The sequence below is a fragment of the Oncorhynchus keta genome, chromosome 6 (assembly GCF_023373465.1).
Source record: "Oncorhynchus keta strain PuntledgeMale-10-30-2019 chromosome 6, Oket_V2, whole genome shotgun sequence".
Classification (NCBI taxonomy): Eukaryota; Metazoa; Chordata; class Actinopteri; order Salmoniformes; family Salmonidae; genus Oncorhynchus; species Oncorhynchus keta.
The window spans coordinates 7,105,712-7,125,711 of record NC_068426.1 but is presented as its reverse complement, the minus strand read 5'-3'; the positions used below and the strand labels follow the sequence as shown (position 1 = coordinate 7,125,711).

Below are 20,000 nucleotides of genomic sequence, written 5' to 3'. Positions count from 1 at the left end.
GAGATGGACAGAGACAGAGAGAGTGGCAGAGGTGATGGAGACAGAGACAGAGACAGAGACAGAGAGAGTGGGAGAGGTGATGGAGACAGAGACAAGGAGATGGACAGAGACAGAGAGAGTGGGAGAGGTGATAGAGACAAGGAGATGGACAGAGATAGAGAGAGTGGCAGAGGTGATGGAGACAGAGACAGAGACAGAGAGAGTGGGAGAGGTGATGGAGACAGAGACAAGGAGATGGACAGAGATAGAGAGAGTGGGAGAGGTGATGGAGACAGAGACAAGGAGATGGACAGAGATAGAGAGAGTGGGAGAGGTGATGGAGACAGAGACAGAGACAGAGACAGAGAGAGTGGCAGAGACAGGGAGATGGACAGAGACAGAGAGAGTGGGAGAGGTGATAGAGACAAGGAGATGGACAGAGATAGAGAGAGTGGGAGAGGTGATGGAGACAGAGACAGAGACAGAGAGAGTGGCAGAGGTGATGGAGACAGCAAAAAGGAGATGGACAGAGATAGAGAGAGTGGCAGAGGTGATGGAGACAGAGACAGAGAGAGTGGGAGAGGTGATGGAGACAGAGACAGAGACAGAGAAAGTGGCAGAGGTGATGGAGACAGAGACAAGGAGATGGACAGAGATAGAGAGAGTGGGAGAGGTGATGGAGACAGAGACAAGGAGATGGACAGAGATAGAGAGAGTGGGAGAGGTGATGGAGACAGAGACAGAGAGAGTGGGAGAGGTGATGGAGACAGAGACAAGGAGATGGACAGAGACAGAGAGAGTGGCAGAGGTGATGGAGACAGAGACAAGGAGATGGACAGAGATAGAGAGAGTGGCAGAGGTGATGGAGACAGAGACAAGGAGATGGACAGAGATAGAGAGAGTGGCAGAGGTGATGGAGACAGAGACAGAGACAGAGAGAGTGGCAGAGGTGATAGAGACAAGGAGATGGACAGAGATAGAGAGAGTGGCAGAGGTGATGGAGACAGAGACAGAGACAGAGACAGAGAGAGTGGCAGAGGTGATAGAGACAAGGAGATGGACAGAGACAGAGAGAGTGGGAGAGGTGATGGAGACAGAGACAAGGAGATGGACAGAGACAGAGAGAGTGGGAGAGGTGATGGAGACAGAGACAGAGAGAGTGGGAGAGGTGATGGAGACAGAGAGAGGGCGATGGACAGAGACAGAGAGAGTTTGAGAGGTGATAGAGACAGAGACAGAGACAGAGAGAGTGGCAGAGACAGGGAGATGGACAGAGACAGAGAGAGTGGGAGAGGTGATGGAGACAGAGACAAGGAGATGGACAGAGATAGAGAGAGTGGGAGAGGTGATGGAGACAGAGACAGAGAGAGTGGCAGAGACAGGAAGATGGACAGAGACAGAGACAGGGAGATGGACAGAGACAGAGGCAGGGAGAACGACATTAACAGAGACAGAGAGATGGACAGAGACAGGGAGAGTGAGGAGAGAGACAGAGACAGGGAGAAGGAGAGAGACAGGGAGAGGGAGGAGAGAGACAGGGAGAGGGAGAGAGACAAGGAGAGGGAGAGAGACAGGGAGGAGAGAGACAGGGAGAGGGAGGAGAGAGACAGGGAGAGGGAGAGAGACAAGGAGAAGGAGAGAGACAGGGAGAGGGAGGAGAGAGACAGGGAGAGGGAGAGAGACAAGGAGAGGGAGAGAGACAGGGAGGAGAGAGACAGAGACATGGAGAAGGGGGACAGAGACAGGGAGAGGGACAGGGAGGAGAGAGACAGAGACATGGAGAGGGAGAAGGGGGACAGGGAGAGGGACAGGGAGGAGAGAGACAGAGACATGGAGAAGGGGGACAGAGACAGGGAGAGGGACTGGGAGGAGAGAGACAGAGACATGGAGAGGGAGAGGACAACTGACCATGACAGTGGCGGAGAAAGTGGTAGTGAAAGGGCGTGTCTGGAGTTCATGACCCCTGATGGACAGGACATCTACCTGAGGCTTGGCCACTCCCCCCAACGACGCTCCGCCCTCCGTCTCACACGCATCATCGTTCGCCATCAGCTCCTCACCCGGCTCACTCAAGGTGGGGAACATGCTTATGACAGTCTTACGATGCATTATAACTGCATTAATGTGTTATACACATAAATAAGGTGTTACTACTGAACGTGCTGTAGTCTGCCTCTGTCAGTGTTCTTGTTCTGGAACCATTGACAGTAGGAGGGTCCCTCAGCATCAAACTGTTCTGGAATCATTGACAGTAGGAGGGTCCCTCAGCATCAAACTGTTCTGGAACCATTGACAGTAGGAGGGTCCCTCAGCATCAAACTGTTCTGGAACCATTGACAGTAGGAGGGTCCCTCAGCATCAAACTGTTCTGGAACCATTGACAGTAGGAGGGTCCCTCAGCATTAAACTGTTCTGGAATCATTGACAGTAGGAGGTTCCTTCAGCATCAAACTGTTCTGGAACCATTGACAGTAGGAGGGTCCCTCAGCATCAAACTGTTCTGGAACCATTGACAGTAGGAGGGTCCCTCAGCATCAAACTGTTCTGGAACCATTGACAGTAGGAGGGTCCCTCAGCATCAAACTGTTCTGGAACCATTGACAGTAGGAGGGTCCCTCAGCATCAAACTGTTCTGGAACCATTGACAGTAGGAGGGTCCCTCAGCATCAAACTGTTCTGGAATCATTGACAGTAGGAGGGTCCCTCAGCATCAAACTGTTCTGGAATCATTGACAGTAGGAGGGTCCCTCAGCATCAAACTGTTCTGGAACCATTGACAGTAGGAGGGTCCCTCAGCATCAAACTGTTCTGGAACCATTGTTTCAGCCTGTCTCTATGTAGCTCAGCCCAGCCCAGTGTTCCATGATTGCTTCCTGCACTTCCTGTCACATGACCTGTGTTGACAGGAAGTTCTCTCCCTTTCTGCCCATTGTCATGGAGATGTCACAGGGCTGTTGTTGGAAAGTTCTGGTGGCTTTTGGTAGTTGTACAGGGCTGAGGGTTTGTTGGGTACCGGTTGGTTTGGTACCGGTTGGTTTGGTACTGGTTGGTTTGGGCCTGGATGGTTTGGTATCGGTTGGTTTGGTACCAGTTGGTTTGGTACCGGTTGGTTTGGTACTGGTTGGTTTGGTACTGGTTGGTTTGGTACCGGTTGGTTTGGTCCCGGTTGGTTTGGTACTGGTTGGTTTGGTACTGGTTGGTTTGGTACCGGTTGGTTTGGTACTGGTTGGTTTGGTACCGGTTGGTTTGGTACCGGTTGGTTTGGTACTGGTTGGTTTGGTACCGGTTGGTTTGGTTTGGTACCGGTTGGTTTGGTTTGGTACCGGTTGGTTTGGTACCGGTTGGTTTGGTTTGGTACCGGTTGGTTTGGTACTGGTTGGTTTGGTACTGGTTGGTTTGGTTTGGTACCGGTTGGTTTGGTTTGGTACCGGTTGGTTTGGTTTGGTACCGGTTGGTTTGGTACTGGTTGGTTTGGTACCGGTTGGTTTGGTACTGGTTGGTTTGGTACTGGTTGGTTTGGTCCCGGTTGGTTTGGTACTGGTTGGTTTGGTACCGGTTGGTTTTAATCTATGGTGTATTAGCCATTCATGGCTCCCGAGTGTTGCAGCCGTCTCAGTGCTAGAGGTGTCAATACAGGCACCCTGGTTCGATTCCAGACTGTATCACAACCGGGCCGTGATTGGGAGTCCCATAGGGTGGCGAACAATTGGCCCAGTGTTGTCCGGGTTTGGCCGGTTGTAGGCCGTCATTGTAAAAAAAAATATATTGTTCTTAACTGACTTGCCTAGTTAAATAAAGGATCAATTTAAATGAAAATGTCTTGAGAAATATGGGCTCGACTGAAACGGCAACACATTAGCAAGAAGAGGTCAAAAAGTAACGTATCTTACAGAACGATAAGGATAAGGAGGACTGTTTCTCTCACTTTGTATACGACAGTGTAGTAGAGATATGGTACACCTGACAGTGTAGTAGAGATATAGTACATCTGATAGTGTAGTAGAGATATAGTACATCTGACAGTGTAGTAGAGATATAGTACATCTGATAGTGTAGTAGAGATATAGTACATCTGACAGTGTAGTAGAGATATAGTACATCTGATAGTGTAGTAGAGATATAGTACATCTGATAGTGTAGTAGAGATGTGGTACATCTGATAGTGTAGTAGAGATATAGTACATCTGATAGTGTAGTAGAGATATAGTACATCTGATAGTGTAGTAGAGATATAGTACATCTGATAGTGTAGTAGAGATATGGTACATCTGACAGTGTAGTAGAGATATAGTACATCTGATAGTGTAGTAGAGATATAGTACATCTGATAGTGTAGTAGAGATATAGTACATCTGAAGTATACGACAGTGTAGTAGAGATATGGGACATCTGAAGTCTGTCTGTCTGTCTGTCTGTCTGTCTGTCTGTCTGTCTGTCTGTCTGTCTGTCTGTCTGTCTGTCTGTCTGTCTCTAAGTCAGTATTAATGGACAAGGGGATCCTGATGATCTGAGACCAGCACTACTGCTATGAGATAGTTATCTGAAAATTATCTAAATGTTTTACTGTATTAGTATGGTCCCAGGTCTTATCATACTGTGTTAATATGGTCACAGGTCTTATCATACTGTATTAATATGGTCACAGGTCTTATCATACTGTATTAATATGGTCACAGGTCTTATCATACTGTATTAATATGGTCACAGGTCTTATCATACTGTATTAATATGGTCCCAGGTCTTATCATACTGTATTAATATGGTCCAGGTCTTATCATACTGTATTAATATGGTCACAGGTCTTATCATACTGTATTAATATGGTCACAGGTCTTATCATACTGTATTTATCAGGTCTTATCATACTGTATTAATATGGTCACAGGTCTTATCATACTGTATTAATATGGTCACAGGTCTTATCATACTGTATTAATATACTGTATTAATATGGTCACAGGTCTTATCATATGGTCACAGGTCTTATCGTACTGTATTAATATGGTCACAGGTCTTATCATACTGTATTAATATGGTACTGTATTAATATGGTCACAGGTCTTATCATACTGTATTAATATGGTCACAGGTCTTATCATCTGTATTAATATAGGTCTTATCATACTGTATTAATATGGTCACAGGTCTTATCATACTGTATTAATATGGTCACAGGTCTTATCATACTGTATTAATATGGTCACAGGTCTTATCATACTGTATTAATATGGTCCCAGGTCTTATCATACTGTGTTAATATGGTCACAGGTCTTATCATACTGTATTAATATGGTCACAGGTCTTATCATACTGTATTAATATGGTCACAGGTCTTATCATACTGTATTAATATGGTCACAGGTCTTATCATACTGTATTAATATGGTCACAGGTCTTATCATACTGTATTAATATGGTCACAGGTCTTATCATACTGTATTAATATGGTCACAGGTCTTATCATACTGTATTAATATGGTCACAGGTCTTATCATACTGTATTAATATGGTCACAGGTCTTATCATACTGTATTAATATGGTCACAGGTCTTATCATACTGTATTAATATGGTCACAGGTCTTATCATACTGTATTAATATGGTCACAGGTCTTATCATACTGTATTAATATGGTCACAGGTCTTATCATACTGTATTAATATGGTCACAGGTCTTATCGTACTGTATTAATATGGTCACAGGTCTTATCATACTGTATTAATATGGTCACAGGTCTTATCGTACTGTATTAATATTGTCACAGGTCTTATCATACTGTATTAATATGGTCACAGGTCTTATCATACTGTATTAATATGGTCACAGGTCTTATCATACTGTATTAATATGGTCACAGGTCTTATCATACTGTATTAATATGGTCACAGGTCTTACCATTTATTTACCAGACTGTACATTCTATCATTCTACTGATTCTGTATACAGTCGATTCCTAAAGAGATGACATCATCATTTTGCCGTCATTGTAAATAAGAATTTGTACTTAATTGACTCGCCTTGATAAAGTTTAATAAAATAAATAAATAAAAATCCCCCAAATCCCTCCTCCTCTCTCCTCCCCTCTCCTACATCCCCCTCTAATATATAATAATAATAATAATATATGCCATTTAGCAGACGCTTTTATCCAAAGCGACTTACAGTCATGTGTGCATACATTCTACATATGGGTGGTCCTGGGAATCGAACCCACTACCCTGGCGTTACAAGCGCCATGCTCTACCAACTGAGCTACAGAAGGACCACTCTCCTCCATCTTCCTCTCTCCTCCTCCCCTCTCTCCTCCATCCCCCTCTCTCCTCCATCTTCCTCTCTCCTCCTCTCCTCTCTCCCCTCCTCTCTTCCTCCCATCCTTGTTTCCTCACTGACCCCTGTAGATGAAGGTCTAAGTGTTTTAGCGTGTGGGAATATGGCCAGAATCCAGAGACTGTGTGTGTGTGTGTGTGTGTGTGTGTGTGTGTGTGTGTGTGTGTGTGTGTGTGTGTGTGTGTGTGTGTGTGTGTGTGTGTGTGTGTGTGTGTGTGTGTGTGCGTGTGTGTGTGTGTCCCTGCATGCTTACAGTATGTGTTTCCCATCTACTGTATCGCTGTTAGTCAGATTACAGACATTTATAACAGGATTGATAGACTACAGACAGGACTGATAGATTACAGACATTTATAACAGGACTGATAGACTACAGACATTTATAACAGGACTGATAGATTACAGACATTTATAACAGGACTGATAGACTACAGACAGGACTGATAGATTACAGACATTTATAACAGGACTGATAGACTACAGACATTTAAACAGGACTGTTAGATTACAGACATTTATAACAGGACTGATAGACCACAGACAGCTACAACAGGACTGTTAGATTACAGACAGCTATAACAGGACTGATAGAGTACAGACAGGACTGTTAGACTACAGACAGCTAAAACAGGACTGTTAGATTACAGACATTTAGATTATAACAGGACTGTTGATACAGACAGGACTGATAGACTACAGACAGGACTGTTAGATTACAGACAGCTATAACAGGACTGCTAGATTACAGACATGACTGTTAGATTACATACAGCTACAACAAGACTGTTAGATTACAGACAGGACTGTTAGATTACAGACAGCTACAACAGGACTGTTAGATTACAGACAGGACTGTTAGATTAACAGGACTGATAGACTACAGACAGGACTGATAGACTACAGACAGGACTGTTAGATTACAGCTACAACAGGACTGTTAGATTACAGACAGGACTGTTAGATTACAGACAGGACTGATAGACTACAACAGGACTGTTAGATTACAGACAGGACTGTTAGATTACAGACAGGACTGTTAGATTACAGACAGAAGATTACAGACAGGACTGTTAGATTACAGACAGGACTGTTAGATTACAGACAGCTACAACAGGACTGTTAGATTACAGACAGGACTGTTAGATTAACAGGACTGATAGACTACAGACAGGACTGACTAGACTAGCTATAACAGGACTGTTAGATTACAGACAGGACTGTTAGATTACAGACAGGACTGTTAGATTACAGACAGGACTGTTAGATTACAGACAGGACTGATAGACTACAGACAGGACTGTTAGATTACAGACAGGACTGTTAGATTACAGACAGGACTGTTAGATTACAGACAGGACTGTTAGATTACAGACAGGACTGTTAGATTACAGACAGGACTGATAGACTACAGACAGGACTGTTAGATTACAGACAGGACTGTTAGATTACAGACAGGACTGTTAGATTACAGACAGGACTGTTAGATTACAGACAGGACTGTTAGATTACAGACAGGACTGTTAGATTACAGACAGGACTGTTAGATTACAGACAGGACTGATAGACTACAGACAGGACTGTTAGATTACAGACAGGACTGTTAGATTACAGACAGGACTGTTAGACTACAGACAGGACTGTTAGATTACAGACAGGACTGTTAGATTACAGACAGGACTGTTAGATTACAGACAGGACTGTTAGATTACAGACAGGACTGTTAGATTACAGACAGGACTGATAGACTACAGACAGGACTGTTAGATTACAGACAGGACTGTTAGACTACAGACAGGACTGTTAGATTACAGACAGCTACAACAGGACTATTAGATTACAGATAGGACTGTTAGATAACAGACAGGACTGTTAGATTACAGACAGGACTGTTAGATTACAGACAGGACTGTTAGATTACAGACAGGACTGTTAGATTACAGACAGCTACAACAGATTACAGATAGGACTGATAGACTACAGACATGACTGTTAGATTACAGACAGGACTGTTAGATTACAGACAACTGTTAGATTACAGACAACTACAACAGAACTGTTAGATTACAGACAGGACTGTTAGATTACAGACAGGACTGATAGACTACAGACAGGACTGTTAGATTACATACAGGACTGTTAGATTACAGACAGCTACAACAGGACTATTAGATTACAGACAGGACTGTTAGATTACAGACAGGACTGATATACTACAGACAGGACTGATAGACTACAGACAGGACTGTTAGATTACAGATTGACAGGACTGATAGACTACAGACAGGACTGAGATTGACATGACTGTTAGATTCAGACAGGACTGTTGATCCATTGTTCTAGACTGTTAGATTATCAGACAACGTCCACAACAGAACTGTTAGATTACAGACAGGACTGTTAGATTACAGACAGAACTGTTAGATTACAGACAACTACAACAGAACTGTTAGATTACAGACAGGACTGTTAGATTACAGACAGCTTTGAGATTGTATTAATGCTGTCCACTGTTCTAGACTGAGATTGATCAGCCGTCCATTGTTCCAGACTGAGATTGATCAGCCGTCCACTGTTCTAGACTGAGATTGATCAGCCGTCCATTGTTCTAGACTGAGATTGATCAGCCGTCCATTGTTCTAGACTGAGATTGATCAGCCGTCCACTGTTCTAGACTGAGATTGATCAGCCGTCCATTGTTCTAGACTGAGATTGATCAGCCGTCCATTGTTCTAGACTGAGATTGATCAGCCGTCCATTGTTCTAGACTGAGATTGATCAGCCGTCCATTGTTCTAGACTGAGATTGATCAGCCGTCCATTGTTCTAGACTGAGATTGATCAGCCGTCCATTGTTCTAGACTGAGATTGATCAGCCGTCCATTGTTCTAGACTGAGATTGATCAGCCGTCCATTGTTCTAGACTGAGATTGATCAGCCGTCCACTGTTCTAGACTGAGATTGATCAGCCGTCTACTATTCTAGACTGAGATTGATCAGCCGTCCATTGTTCTAGACTGAGATTGATCAGTCGTCCATTGATCTACATTGAGATTGATCAGCCGTCCATTGTTCTAGACTGAGATTGATCAGCCGTCCATTGTTCTAGACTGAGATTGATCAGCCGTCCATTGTTCTAGACTGAGATTGATCAGCCGTCCATTGTTCTAGACTGAGATTGATCAGCCGTCTACTATTCTAGACTGAGATTGATCAGCCGTCCACTGTTCTAGACTGAGATTGATCAGCCGTCCATTGTTCTAGACTGAGATTGATCAGCCGTCCATTGATCTAGATTGAGATTGATCAGCCGTCCATTGTTCTAGACTGAGATTGATCAGCCGTCCATTGTTCTAGACTGAGATTGATCAGCCGTCTACTATTCTAGACTGAGATTGATCAGCCGTCCATTGTTCTAGACTGAGATTGATCAGTCGTCCATTGATCTACATTGAGATTGATCAGCCGTCCACTGTTCTAGACTGAGATTGATCAGCCGTCCACTGTTCTAGACTAAGATTGATCAGCCTGTTTTAAAGCTCTCTTCATAGCATGCATCATCGTATAATGTTCACCGCGGGCTATTCTGCTAGCGATGGCACCAATGTCGTAATCATGGATATATGACATTACACGAAGGTTCCGCTTGAACCAGAAGGGATTTAGAAACCCTGACCTTTAAAGACAAGACAGAGCAACACCAACGTCGACCGCTGATAATCTGCTGTGTCGACCAATGTTGACGATTCACAGGAATTGAACAGGAAATGGCAGCTGATGTCCTTTGGTCAGGGGCGATGAGGGCGACCAGCTGCTATGCACAGCTGGCGTTCGTATTGGTCATCCTTGTCCTTAAGGTATTGTAAGGTTTCGTCCCTGCTACAGTTCAGCTCTCCACATGTTTTATATTTAGTTAGCACTCCAGACAGGAAGTTGTGTTTCACTTCCTGTTGACTCTGCCTGGGAAGGGAGAGGCTACCGTATACGGACACGCCTAATGGCTGAATTATGTCACGCAGCTGAGAGTCGAGTGGAGACGAATGGATTGGATTCAGTCAGTCCCTGATAAGCCCTTCCCAGCTAGTTTATGCTGGCTACCTGGCAACAATAGCAACATGGTGCTAGTAAAACAATTTTTTCAATTTAATTTAATTTAAATGTAACCTTTATTTAACTAGGCAAGTCAGTTATGAACAACTTCTTATTTACAACGACAGCCCACCGGGGAACAGTGGGTTAACTGCCTTGTTCAGGGGAACAGTGGGTTAACTGCCTTGTTCAGGGGAACAGTGGGTTAACTGCCTTGTTCAGGGGAACAGTGGGTTAACTGCCTTGTTCAGAGGAACAGTGGGTTAACTGCCTTGTTCAGGGGAACAGTGGGTTAACTGCCTTGTTCAGGGGAACAGTGGGTTAACTGCCTTGTTCAGGGGAACAGTGGGTTAACTGCCTTGTTCAGGGGAACAGTGGGTTAACTGCCTTGTTCAGGGGAACAGTGGGTTAACTGCCTTGTTAAGGGGAACAGTGGGTTAACTGCCTTGTTCAGGGGAACAGTGGGTTAACTGCCTTGTTCAGGGGAACAGTGAGTTAACTGCCTTGTTCAGGGAACAGTGGGTTAACTGCCTTGTTCAGGGAACAGTGGGTTAACTGCCTTGTTCAGGGGAACAGTGGGTTAACTGCCTTGTTCAGGGAACAGTGGGTTAACTGCCTTGTTCAGGGGGAACAGTGGGTTAACTGCCTTGTTCGGGGGAATAGTGGGTTAACTGCCTTGTTCAGGGGAACAGTGGGTTACCTGCCTTGTTCAGGGGAACAGTGGGTTAACTGCCTTGTTCAGGGGAACAGTGGATTTTTTAATTTTTTTATTTTTATTTCACCTTTATTTAACCAGGTAGGCTAGTTGAGAACAAGTTCTCATTTGCAACTGCGACCTGGCCAAGATAAAGCATAGCAGTGTGAACAGACAACACAGAGTTACACATGGAGTAAACAATTAGCAAGTCAATAACACAGTAGAAAAAATGGGCAGTCTATATACAATGTGTGCAAAAGGCATGAGGAGGTAGGCGAATAATACAATTTTGCAGATTAACACTGGGGTGATAAATGATCAGATGGGCATGTACAGGTAGAGATATTGGTGTGCAAAAGAGCAGAAAAGTAAATAAATAAAAACAGTATAAAAACAGTATGGGAATGAGGTAGGTGAAAAAGGGTGAGCTATTTACCTATAGACTATGTACAGCTGCAGCGATCGGTTAGCTGCTCGGATAGCTGATGTTTGAAGTTGGAGAGGAGATAAAAGTCTCCAACTTCAGCGATTTTTGCAATTCGTTTTGTCACAGGCAGCAGAGTACTGGAACGAGAGGCGGCCAAATGAGGTGTTGGCTTTAGGAATGATCAGTGAGATACACCTGCTGGAGCGCGTGCTACGGATGGGTGTTGCCATCGTGACCAGTGAACTGAGATAAGGCGGAGCTTTACCTAGCATGGACTTGTAGATGACCTGGAGCCAGTGGGTCTGGCAACGAATATGTAGTGAGGGCCAGCCGACTATAGCATACAAGTCGCAGTGGTGGGTGGTATAAGGTGCTTTAGTGACAAAACGGATGGCACTGTGATAGGATTAATTGCCTTGTTCAGGGGAACAGTGGGTTAACTGCCTTGTTCAGGGGCAGAAGGACAGATTTTTACCTTGTCAGCTCTGGGATTCGATCTAGCAACCTTTCGGTTACTAGGCTACCTGCCGTCCCTACACTCTAACCACTAGGCTACCTACCATCCCTACACTCTAACCACTAGGCTACCTACCATCCCTACGCTCTAACCACTAGGCTACCTACCATCCCTACACTCTAACCACTAGGCTACCTGCCGTCCCTACACTCTAACCACTAGGCTACCTACCATCCCTACGCTCTAACCACTAGGCTACCTACCATCCCTACGCTCTAACCACTAGGCTACCTGCCATCCCTACGCTCTAACCACTAGGCTACCTACCATCCCTACACTCTAACCACTAGGCTACCTACCATCCCTACGCTCTAACCACTAGGCTACCTACCATCCCTACACTCTAACCACTAGGCTACCTGCCGTCCCTACACTCTAACCACTAGGCTACCTACCATCCCTACGCTCTAACCACTACCTACCATCCCTAAACTCTAACCACTAGGCTACCTACCGTCCCTACACTCTAACCACTAGGCTACCTACCATCCCTACGCTCTAACCACTAGGCTACCTGCCATCCCTACGCTCTAACCACTAGGCTACCTGCCATCCCTACACTCTAACCACTAGGCTACCTACCATCCCTACGCTCTAACCACTACCTGCCACCTCTACACATATCAGTGGGAGAGGGATAAATAACTTGTAGTATGTTATTGGTCACCATCTGGATTTGGTTCCATCACACTTGATTTTATTTAGAGTAGGACAGCAGCCTACAGGAGAAATAACATGTAATATTGGTAGTATATTGGGGAGAGGAGGAACCATCTGGAGGTCACCGTGATACAGTCTACTGCTCAATGGGGAGAGGAGGAACCATCTGGAGGTGACCGTGATACAGTCTACTGCTCAATGGGGAGAGGAGGAACCATCTGGACGTGACCGTGATACAGTCTACTGCTCAATGGAGAGAGGAGGAACCATCTGGAGGTCACCGTGATACAGTCTACTGCTCAATGGAGGAACCATCTGGAGGTCACCGTGATACAGTCTACTGCTCAATGGGGAGAGGAGGAACTATCTGGAGGTGACCGTGATACAGTCTACTGCTCAATGGGGAGAGGAGGAACCATCTGGAGGTCACCGTGATAAAGTATACTGCTCAATGGGGAGAGGAGGAACCATCTGGAGGTCACCGTGATACAGTCTACTGCTCAATGGGGAGAGGAGGAACCATCTGGAGGTCACCGTGATACAGTCTACTGCTCAATGGGGAGAGGAGGAACCATCTGGAGGTGACCGTGATACAGTCTACTGCTCAATGGGGAGAGGAGGAACCATCTGGAGGTCACCGTGATACAGTCTACTGCTCAATGGGGAGAGGAGGAACCATCTGGAGGTGACCGTGATACAGTCTACTGCTCAATGGGGGAGGAGGAACCATCTGGAGGTGACCGGATACAGTCTACTGCTCAATGGGGAGAGGAGGAACCATCTGGAGGTCACCGTGATACAGTCTACTGCTCAATGGGGAGAGGAGGAACCATCTGGAGGTGACCGTGATACAGTCTACTGCTCAATGGGGAGAGGAGGAACCATCTGGAGGTCACCGTGATACAGTCTACTGCTCAATGGGGAGAGGAGGAACCATCTGGAGGTCACCGTGATACAGTCTACTGCTCAATGGGGAGAGGAGGAACCATCTGGAGGTCACCGTGATACAGTCTACTGCTCAATGGGGAGAGGAGGAACCATCTGGAGGTCACCGTGATACAGTCTACTGCTCAATGGGGAGAGGAGGAACCATCTGGAGGTCACCGTGATACAGTCTACTGCTCAATGGGGAGAGGAGGAACCATCTGGAGGTGACCGTGATACAGTCTACTGCTCAATGGGGAGAGGAGGAACCATCTGGAGGTCACCGTGATACAGTCTACTGCTCAATGGGGAGAGGAGGAACCATCTGGAGGTCACCGTGATACAGTCTACTGCTCAATGGGGAGAGGAGGAACCATCTGGAGGTCACCGTGATACAGTCTACTGCTCAATGGGGAGAGGAGGAACCATCTGGAGGTGACCGTGATACAGTCTACTGCTCAATGGGGAGAGGAGGAACCATCTGGAGGTCACCGTGATACAGTCTACTGCTCAATGGGGAGAGGAGGAACCATCTCTGTGATACAGTCTACTGCTCAATGGAGAGAGGAGGAACCATCTGGAGGTCACCGTGATACAGTCTACTGCTCAATGGGGAGAGGAGGAACCATCTGGAGGTGACCGTGATACAGTCTACTGCTCAATGGGGAGAGGAGGAACCATCTGGAGGTCACCGTGATACAGTCTACTGCTCAATGGGGAGAGGAGGAACCATCTGGAGGTGACCGTGATACAGTCTACTGCTCAATGGGGAGAGGAGGAACCATCTGGAGGTCACCGTGATACAGTCTACTGCTCAATGGGGAGAGGAGGAACCATCTGGAGGTCACCGTGATACAGTCTACTGCTCAATGGGGAGAGGAGGAACCATCTGGAGGTCACCGTGATACAGTCTACTGCTCAATGGGGAGAGGAGGAACCATCTGGAGGTGACCGTGATACAGTCTACTGCTCAATGGGAAGAAGAGGAACCATCTGGAGGTCACCGTGATACAGTCTACTGCTCAATGGGGAGAGGAGGAACCATCTGGAGGTGACGTGATACAGTCTACTGCTCAATGGGGGAGGAGGAACCATCTGGAGGTGACCGTGATACAGTCTACTGCTCAATGGGGGAGGAGGAACCATCTGGAGGTCACCGTGATACAGTCTACTGCTCAATGGGGGAGAGGAGGAACCATCACCGTGATACAGTCTACTGCTCAATGGGGAGAGGAGGAACCATCTGGAGGTCACCGTGATACAGTCTACTGCTCAATGGGGAGAGGAGGAACCACCTGGAGGTGACCGTGATACAGTCTACTGCTCAATGGGGAGAGGAGGAACCATCTGGAGGTCACCGTGATACAGTCTACTGCTCAATGGGGAGAGGAGGAACCATCTGGAGGTCACCGTGATACAGTCTACTGCTCAATGGGGAGAGGAGGAACCATCTGGAGGTCACCGTGATACAGTCTACTGCTCAATGGGGAGAGTTTCCTCTGCAAGGCAGCAGCACAACAACACAGGGCACAGTGTCCTTCACTCCCGCTTGCTTAGCTGTCCTGCAGTAAGGAGAATATCTAGCGAGATAGTGAAAGGGGGATAGCTAGTGCCCCCTCTCTCTCTCTCTCTCTCTCTCTCTCTCTCTCTCTCTCTCTCTCTCTCTCTCTCTCTCTCGCTCTCTCTCTCTCTCTTTTGTTTCTCTCTTTCTCCCCCTCTCTCTCTCTTTTGTCTCTCTCTTTATCCCCCTCTCTCTTTTCTCTCTCTTGTCTCTCTCTTTTCTCTCTCTTGTCTCTCTCTTTTCTCTCTCTTGTCTCTCTCTCTCTCTTGTCTCTCTCTCTCTCTCTGTCTCTCTCTCTGCCTCTCTCTCTGCCTCTCTCTCTCTCTCTCTCTCTCTCTTCTCTCTCTCTCTCTCTCTCTCTCTCTCTCTCTCTCTCTCTCTCTCTCTCTCTCTCTCTCTCTCTCTCTCTCTCTCTCTCTCTCTCTCTCTCTCTCTCTCTCTCTCGCTCGCTCTCCCTCTCTCTCTCTCTCTCTCTCTCTCGCTCTCTCCCCTCTCTCTCTCTCCCTCTATCCCTCTCTCTCTATCTCTCTCTCTCGCTCCTCTCTCTCTCTCTCTCTCTCTCTCTCTCTCTCTCTCTCTCTCGCTCGCTCCTCCCTCTCTCTCTCTCTCTCTCTCTCTCTCTCTCTCTCTCTCTCTCTCTCTCTCTCTCTCTCTCTCTCTCTCCCTCTCTCTCTCTCCCTCTCTCTCTCCTCTCTCTCTCCCTCTATCCCTCTCTCTCTCTCTCTCTCTCTCTCTCTCTGAGAGGAGACGATTGTAATGAGCCCAGTGGGATTAACGACACAGCATGTTGTTCAGGTGTGTGTGTTAATTAAAGTCTGTGCTGACCAATAATCCTATCTCCTCAGTCTATAGGTCAGTCTCCTATCTCCTCAGTCTATAGGTCAGTCTCCTATGTCAGTCTCCTATCTCCTCAGTCTATAGGTCAGTCTCCTATGTCAGTCTCCTATCTCCTCAGTCTATATTTCAGTCTCCTATGTCAGTCTCCTATCTCCTCAGTCTATAGGTCAGTCTCCTATCTCTTCAGTCTATAGGTCAGTCTCATATATCCTCAGTCTATTGGTCAGTCTCATATCTATTCAGTCCTAGTATTAGAGAACAGTGGAGAGTCCTAGTATTAGAGAATAGTGGAGAGTCCTAGTGTTAGAGAACAGTGGAGAACAGTGGAGAGTCCTAGTATAGAGAACAGTAGAGAAGAACAGTGGAGAGTATTCCTAGTATTAGAGAATAGTGGAGAGTCCTAGTAGTCCTAGTATTAGAGAACAGTGGAGAGTCCTAATGGAGAACGTGGAGAGAACAGTGGAGAGTCCTAGTATAGACTGTAGAGAACAGTAGTCCTAGTGTTAGAGAACAGTGGAGAGTCCTAGTATTAGAGAACAGTGGAGAGTCCTAGTGTTAGAGAACAGTGGAGAGTCCTAGTGTTAGAGAACAGTGGAGAGTCCTAGTATTAGAGAACAGTGGAGAGTCCTAGTGTTAGAGAACAGTGGAGAGTCCTAGTATTAGAGAACAGTGGAGAGTCCTAGTATTAGAGAACAGTGGAGAGTCCTAGTATTAGAGAACAGTGGAGAGTCCTAGTATTAGAGAACAGTGGAGAGTCCTAGTATTAGAGAACAGTGGAGAGTCCTAGTGTTAGAGAACAGTGGAGAGTCCTAGTATTAGAGAACAGTGGAGAGTCCTAGTATTAGAGAACAGTGGAGAGTCCTAGTATGGAGAGTCTAGTATTAGAGAACAGTGGAGAGTCCTAGTATTGGAGAACAGTGGAGAGTCCTAGAGAACAGTAGTCCTAGTAGAGAACAGTGGAGAGTCCTAGTATTGAGAACAAGAACTAGTATTAGAGTGGAGAGAGGAAAAGAAGGACAGACGAAGTGAAAGAGATAAGAGATAAATGATAATAATAAAGTTTAAGTTTAAGGTTAAATGGAACGATAGAGGAGAAGAAGTGTACAAAACAACAGCAGAGAGAGAGAGAGAGAGAGAGAGAGGCAGAGGAGAGAGGCAGAGAGAGAGAGAGAGAGAGAGAGAGAGAGAGAGACGCAGAGAGAGAGAGGCAGAGGAGAGGCAGGGAGAGAGAGAGACAGACGAGAGAGAGCGAGAAAAGAGAGAGACAAGAGAGAGAAAAGAGAGAGAGAGAGAGGGAGAGAGAGAAAGGAGAGACAAAAAGAGAGAGAGAGACAAAAGAGAGAGAGAGAGAGGCAGAGAGAGAGGCAGAGAGAGAGGCAGAGAGAGAGAGAGAGAGAGAGAGAGAGAGAGGCAGAGAGAGAGAGGCAGAGAGAGAGAGGCAGAGAGAGAGGCAGGGGAGAGAGAGAGAGAGATGAAAGAGAGAGAAAGAGAGAGAAAAGAGAGACAAGAGAGAGAGAAAAGAGAGAGACAAGAGAGAGAAATGAGAGAGACAAGAGAGAGAAAAGAGAGAGACAAGAGAGAGAGAAAGAGAGAGACAAAAGAGAGAGAGAGACAAAGAGAGAGAGAGAGAGAGGGAGAGAGAGAGAGAGGAAGAAGGAGAGCAAAGGAGGAGGATCTTTTCAAGTTACAGTGGAAATGTTTACTCTGGATGAGTTTGTTACGGATGAAGAGAATATGACCCTTTAATTGGAGAAAGGACGTTCTGCATATCACCAGTATCACTGAACTATGAGAAGTGAGTTTCATCTCTTATTTTTCCATTTCACTTACAGACACACAGTCACATACACACAGTCACATAAACACAGAGACACAGACACACAGTCACACAGGAGACTGTATATATAGCCCAGAATGTTCTCTCTATACCATGTCTGTTTTCACTGAAGGGCATTGTATTATCTCTACAGTCTTATCTTCTATGGTGTATTGTGTGGCAGGCAGGCATGTTTGGTGTGAAAGAGAGAGAGAGAGGAGCTATGCAGAGAATGTTGTGAAAGAAAAAGGCATGTAATTGTTGGAGTGTGGTGAGAAGTAGTTTCTTGACCTCTCTCGCCTCTCTCTCTCCTTTCTCTCTCTGTCTCTCTCCTTTCTCTCTCTCTCTCTCTCTCTCTCTCTCTCTTTCTCTCTCTCTCTCTCTCTCTCTCTCTCTCTCTCTTTCTCTCTCATCTCTCTCCTCTTTCTCATCTCTCTCCTCCCTCTCCTCTCTCTCTCTTCTCTCTCTTCTTTCTCTCTCTGGGATGTTCGACAGTTAAAGACGAGAGTTCTCACACACTGTGTTGTCCTGTCTGTCTGTCTGTCTGTCTGTCTGCCTGTCTCTGTCTGTCTGCCTGCCTGCCTGTCTGCCTGTCTGTTTCTCTATGACTTCAGTCCTTTGTTCAGCTTGATGTGAATGGAATACTATGAGATAACCGATATAGTGAATACTATAGTAGACTAGAACCAATGATGTGATAGAGAATACCACAGTAATGACTAGAACCAATGATATATCGTAGAGGATACTATAGCAATGACTAGGACCAATGATATATGATAGAGGCAGGACAGGATATCAGGAGATCTATGAGGAATGACTGACGTTCTGGAATCTATGACTGCCGTTCTGGAATCTATGACTGACGTTCTGGAATCTATGACTGACGTTCTAGAATCTGTGACTGACGTTCTGGAATCTATGACTGACGTTCTGGAATCTATGACTGCCGTTCTGGAATCTATGACTGACGTTCTGGAATCTATGACTGACGTTCTGGAATCTATGACTGCCGTTCTGGAATCTATGACTGACGTTCTGGAATCTATGACTGCCGTTCTGGAATCTATGACTGCCGTTCTGGAATCTATGACTGACGTTCTGGAATCTATGACTGCCGTTCTGGAATCTATGACTGACGTTCTGGAATCTATGACTGACGTTCTGGAATCTATGACTGACGTTCTGGAATCTACGACTGACGTTCTGGAATCTATGACTGACGTTCTGGAATCATTGTGTGTGACTGGTGATGATGGGAAAGTCACGTTGGTTGTGTGTGTGTGTTTATACTATGTGAATGTGCAGTGTGGATTTAGGTATAGGCGACATGGGCAGCCGCCCGGGGTGGCACAGGGTGCCCTCACAAAAATCAGTGTCTGCCTGTCAGTGTTGGGGGATGGGTAATGCAGTCTTGACTCTTGGTTGATGGTGTTAGGGGATGGGTAATGTAGTGTTGACGGTGTTGGGGGATGGGTAATGTATTGATGACGGTGTTGGGGGATGGGTAATGTAGTGTTGACGGTGTTGAGGGATGGGTAATGTAGTGTTGACTCTTGGTTGACGGTGTTGGGGGATGGGTAATGTAGTCTTGACTCTTGGTTGACGGTGTTGGGGATGGGTAATGTAGTCTTGACTCTTGGTTGACGGTGTTGGGGGATGGGTAATGTAGTGTTGACTCTTGGTTGACGGTGTTGGGGGATGGGTAATGTAGTCTTGACTCTTGGTTGACGGTGTTGGGGGATGGGTAATGCAGTCTTGACTCTTGGTTGATGGTGTTGGGGATGGGTAATGTAGTGTTGACTCTTGGTTGACGGTGTTGGGGGATGGGTAATGTAGTCTTCACTCTTGGTTGACGGTGTTTGGGGGATGGGTAATGTAGTGTTGACTCTTGGTTGATGGTGTTGGAGGATGGGTAATGTAGTCTTGACTCTTGGTTGATAGTGTTGGGGGATGGGTAATGTAGTCTTGACTCATGGTTGACGGTGTTGGGGGATGGGTAATGTAGTCTTGACTCTTGGTTGATAGTGTTGGGGGATGGGTAATGTAGTCTTGACTCTTGGTTGATAGTGTTGGGGGATGGGTAATGTAGTCTTGACTCATGGTTGACAGTGTTGGGGGATGGGTAATGTAGTCTTGACTCTTGGTTGATAGTGTTGGGGGATGGGTA

At 46.0% G+C, this 20,000-nt stretch overlaps 2 protein-coding genes and 1 long non-coding RNA gene across 26 annotated transcripts in view; all 3 read left to right on the top strand.

The window, feature by feature from the left end:
* Positions 1–1,511, top strand: part of LOC127930655 (golgin subfamily A member 6-like protein 22) — a 3,326-nt gene extending 1,815 nt beyond the window's left edge. For 11 of the 21 annotated variants that reach the window (XM_052520423.1, XM_052520408.1, XM_052520403.1 and 8 more), the window contains one exon: positions 1–1,511. This exon is cut by the window's left edge. In XM_052520423.1, coding sequence (XP_052376383.1) covers positions 1–1,195 — 1,195 coding nt within the window. In that variant the 3' untranslated portion in view covers positions 1,196–1,511. The other 10 variants (XM_052520420.1, XM_052520418.1, XM_052520415.1 and 7 more) reach the window with 6 other exon arrangements.
* The window catches only part of stard13a (StAR-related lipid transfer (START) domain containing 13a), a 171,614-nt gene that overhangs the window by 91,653 nt on the left and 59,961 nt on the right, over positions 1–20,000 (top strand). Inside the window, exon 1 of one of the 4 annotated variants that reach the window (XM_052520400.1) lies at positions 1,676–2,053. The exons of the other annotated variants lie outside the window; for them this stretch is intronic. Within the exon in view, the coding sequence (XP_052376360.1) occupies positions 1,702–2,053 (352 nt within the window). The 5' untranslated portion in view covers positions 1,676–1,701. Of the gene's footprint in view, positions 1–1,675; positions 2,054–20,000 lie in introns of those variants that run through there. 4 annotated transcript variants of the gene reach the window in all.
* On the top strand, positions 13,070–15,159 carry LOC127930657 (uncharacterized). Its single transcript, XR_008138623.1, has 4 exons — positions 13,070–13,377; positions 13,480–14,103; positions 14,200–14,407; positions 15,074–15,159. It is a non-coding gene; the product is annotated as an uncharacterized LOC127930657 (long non-coding RNA).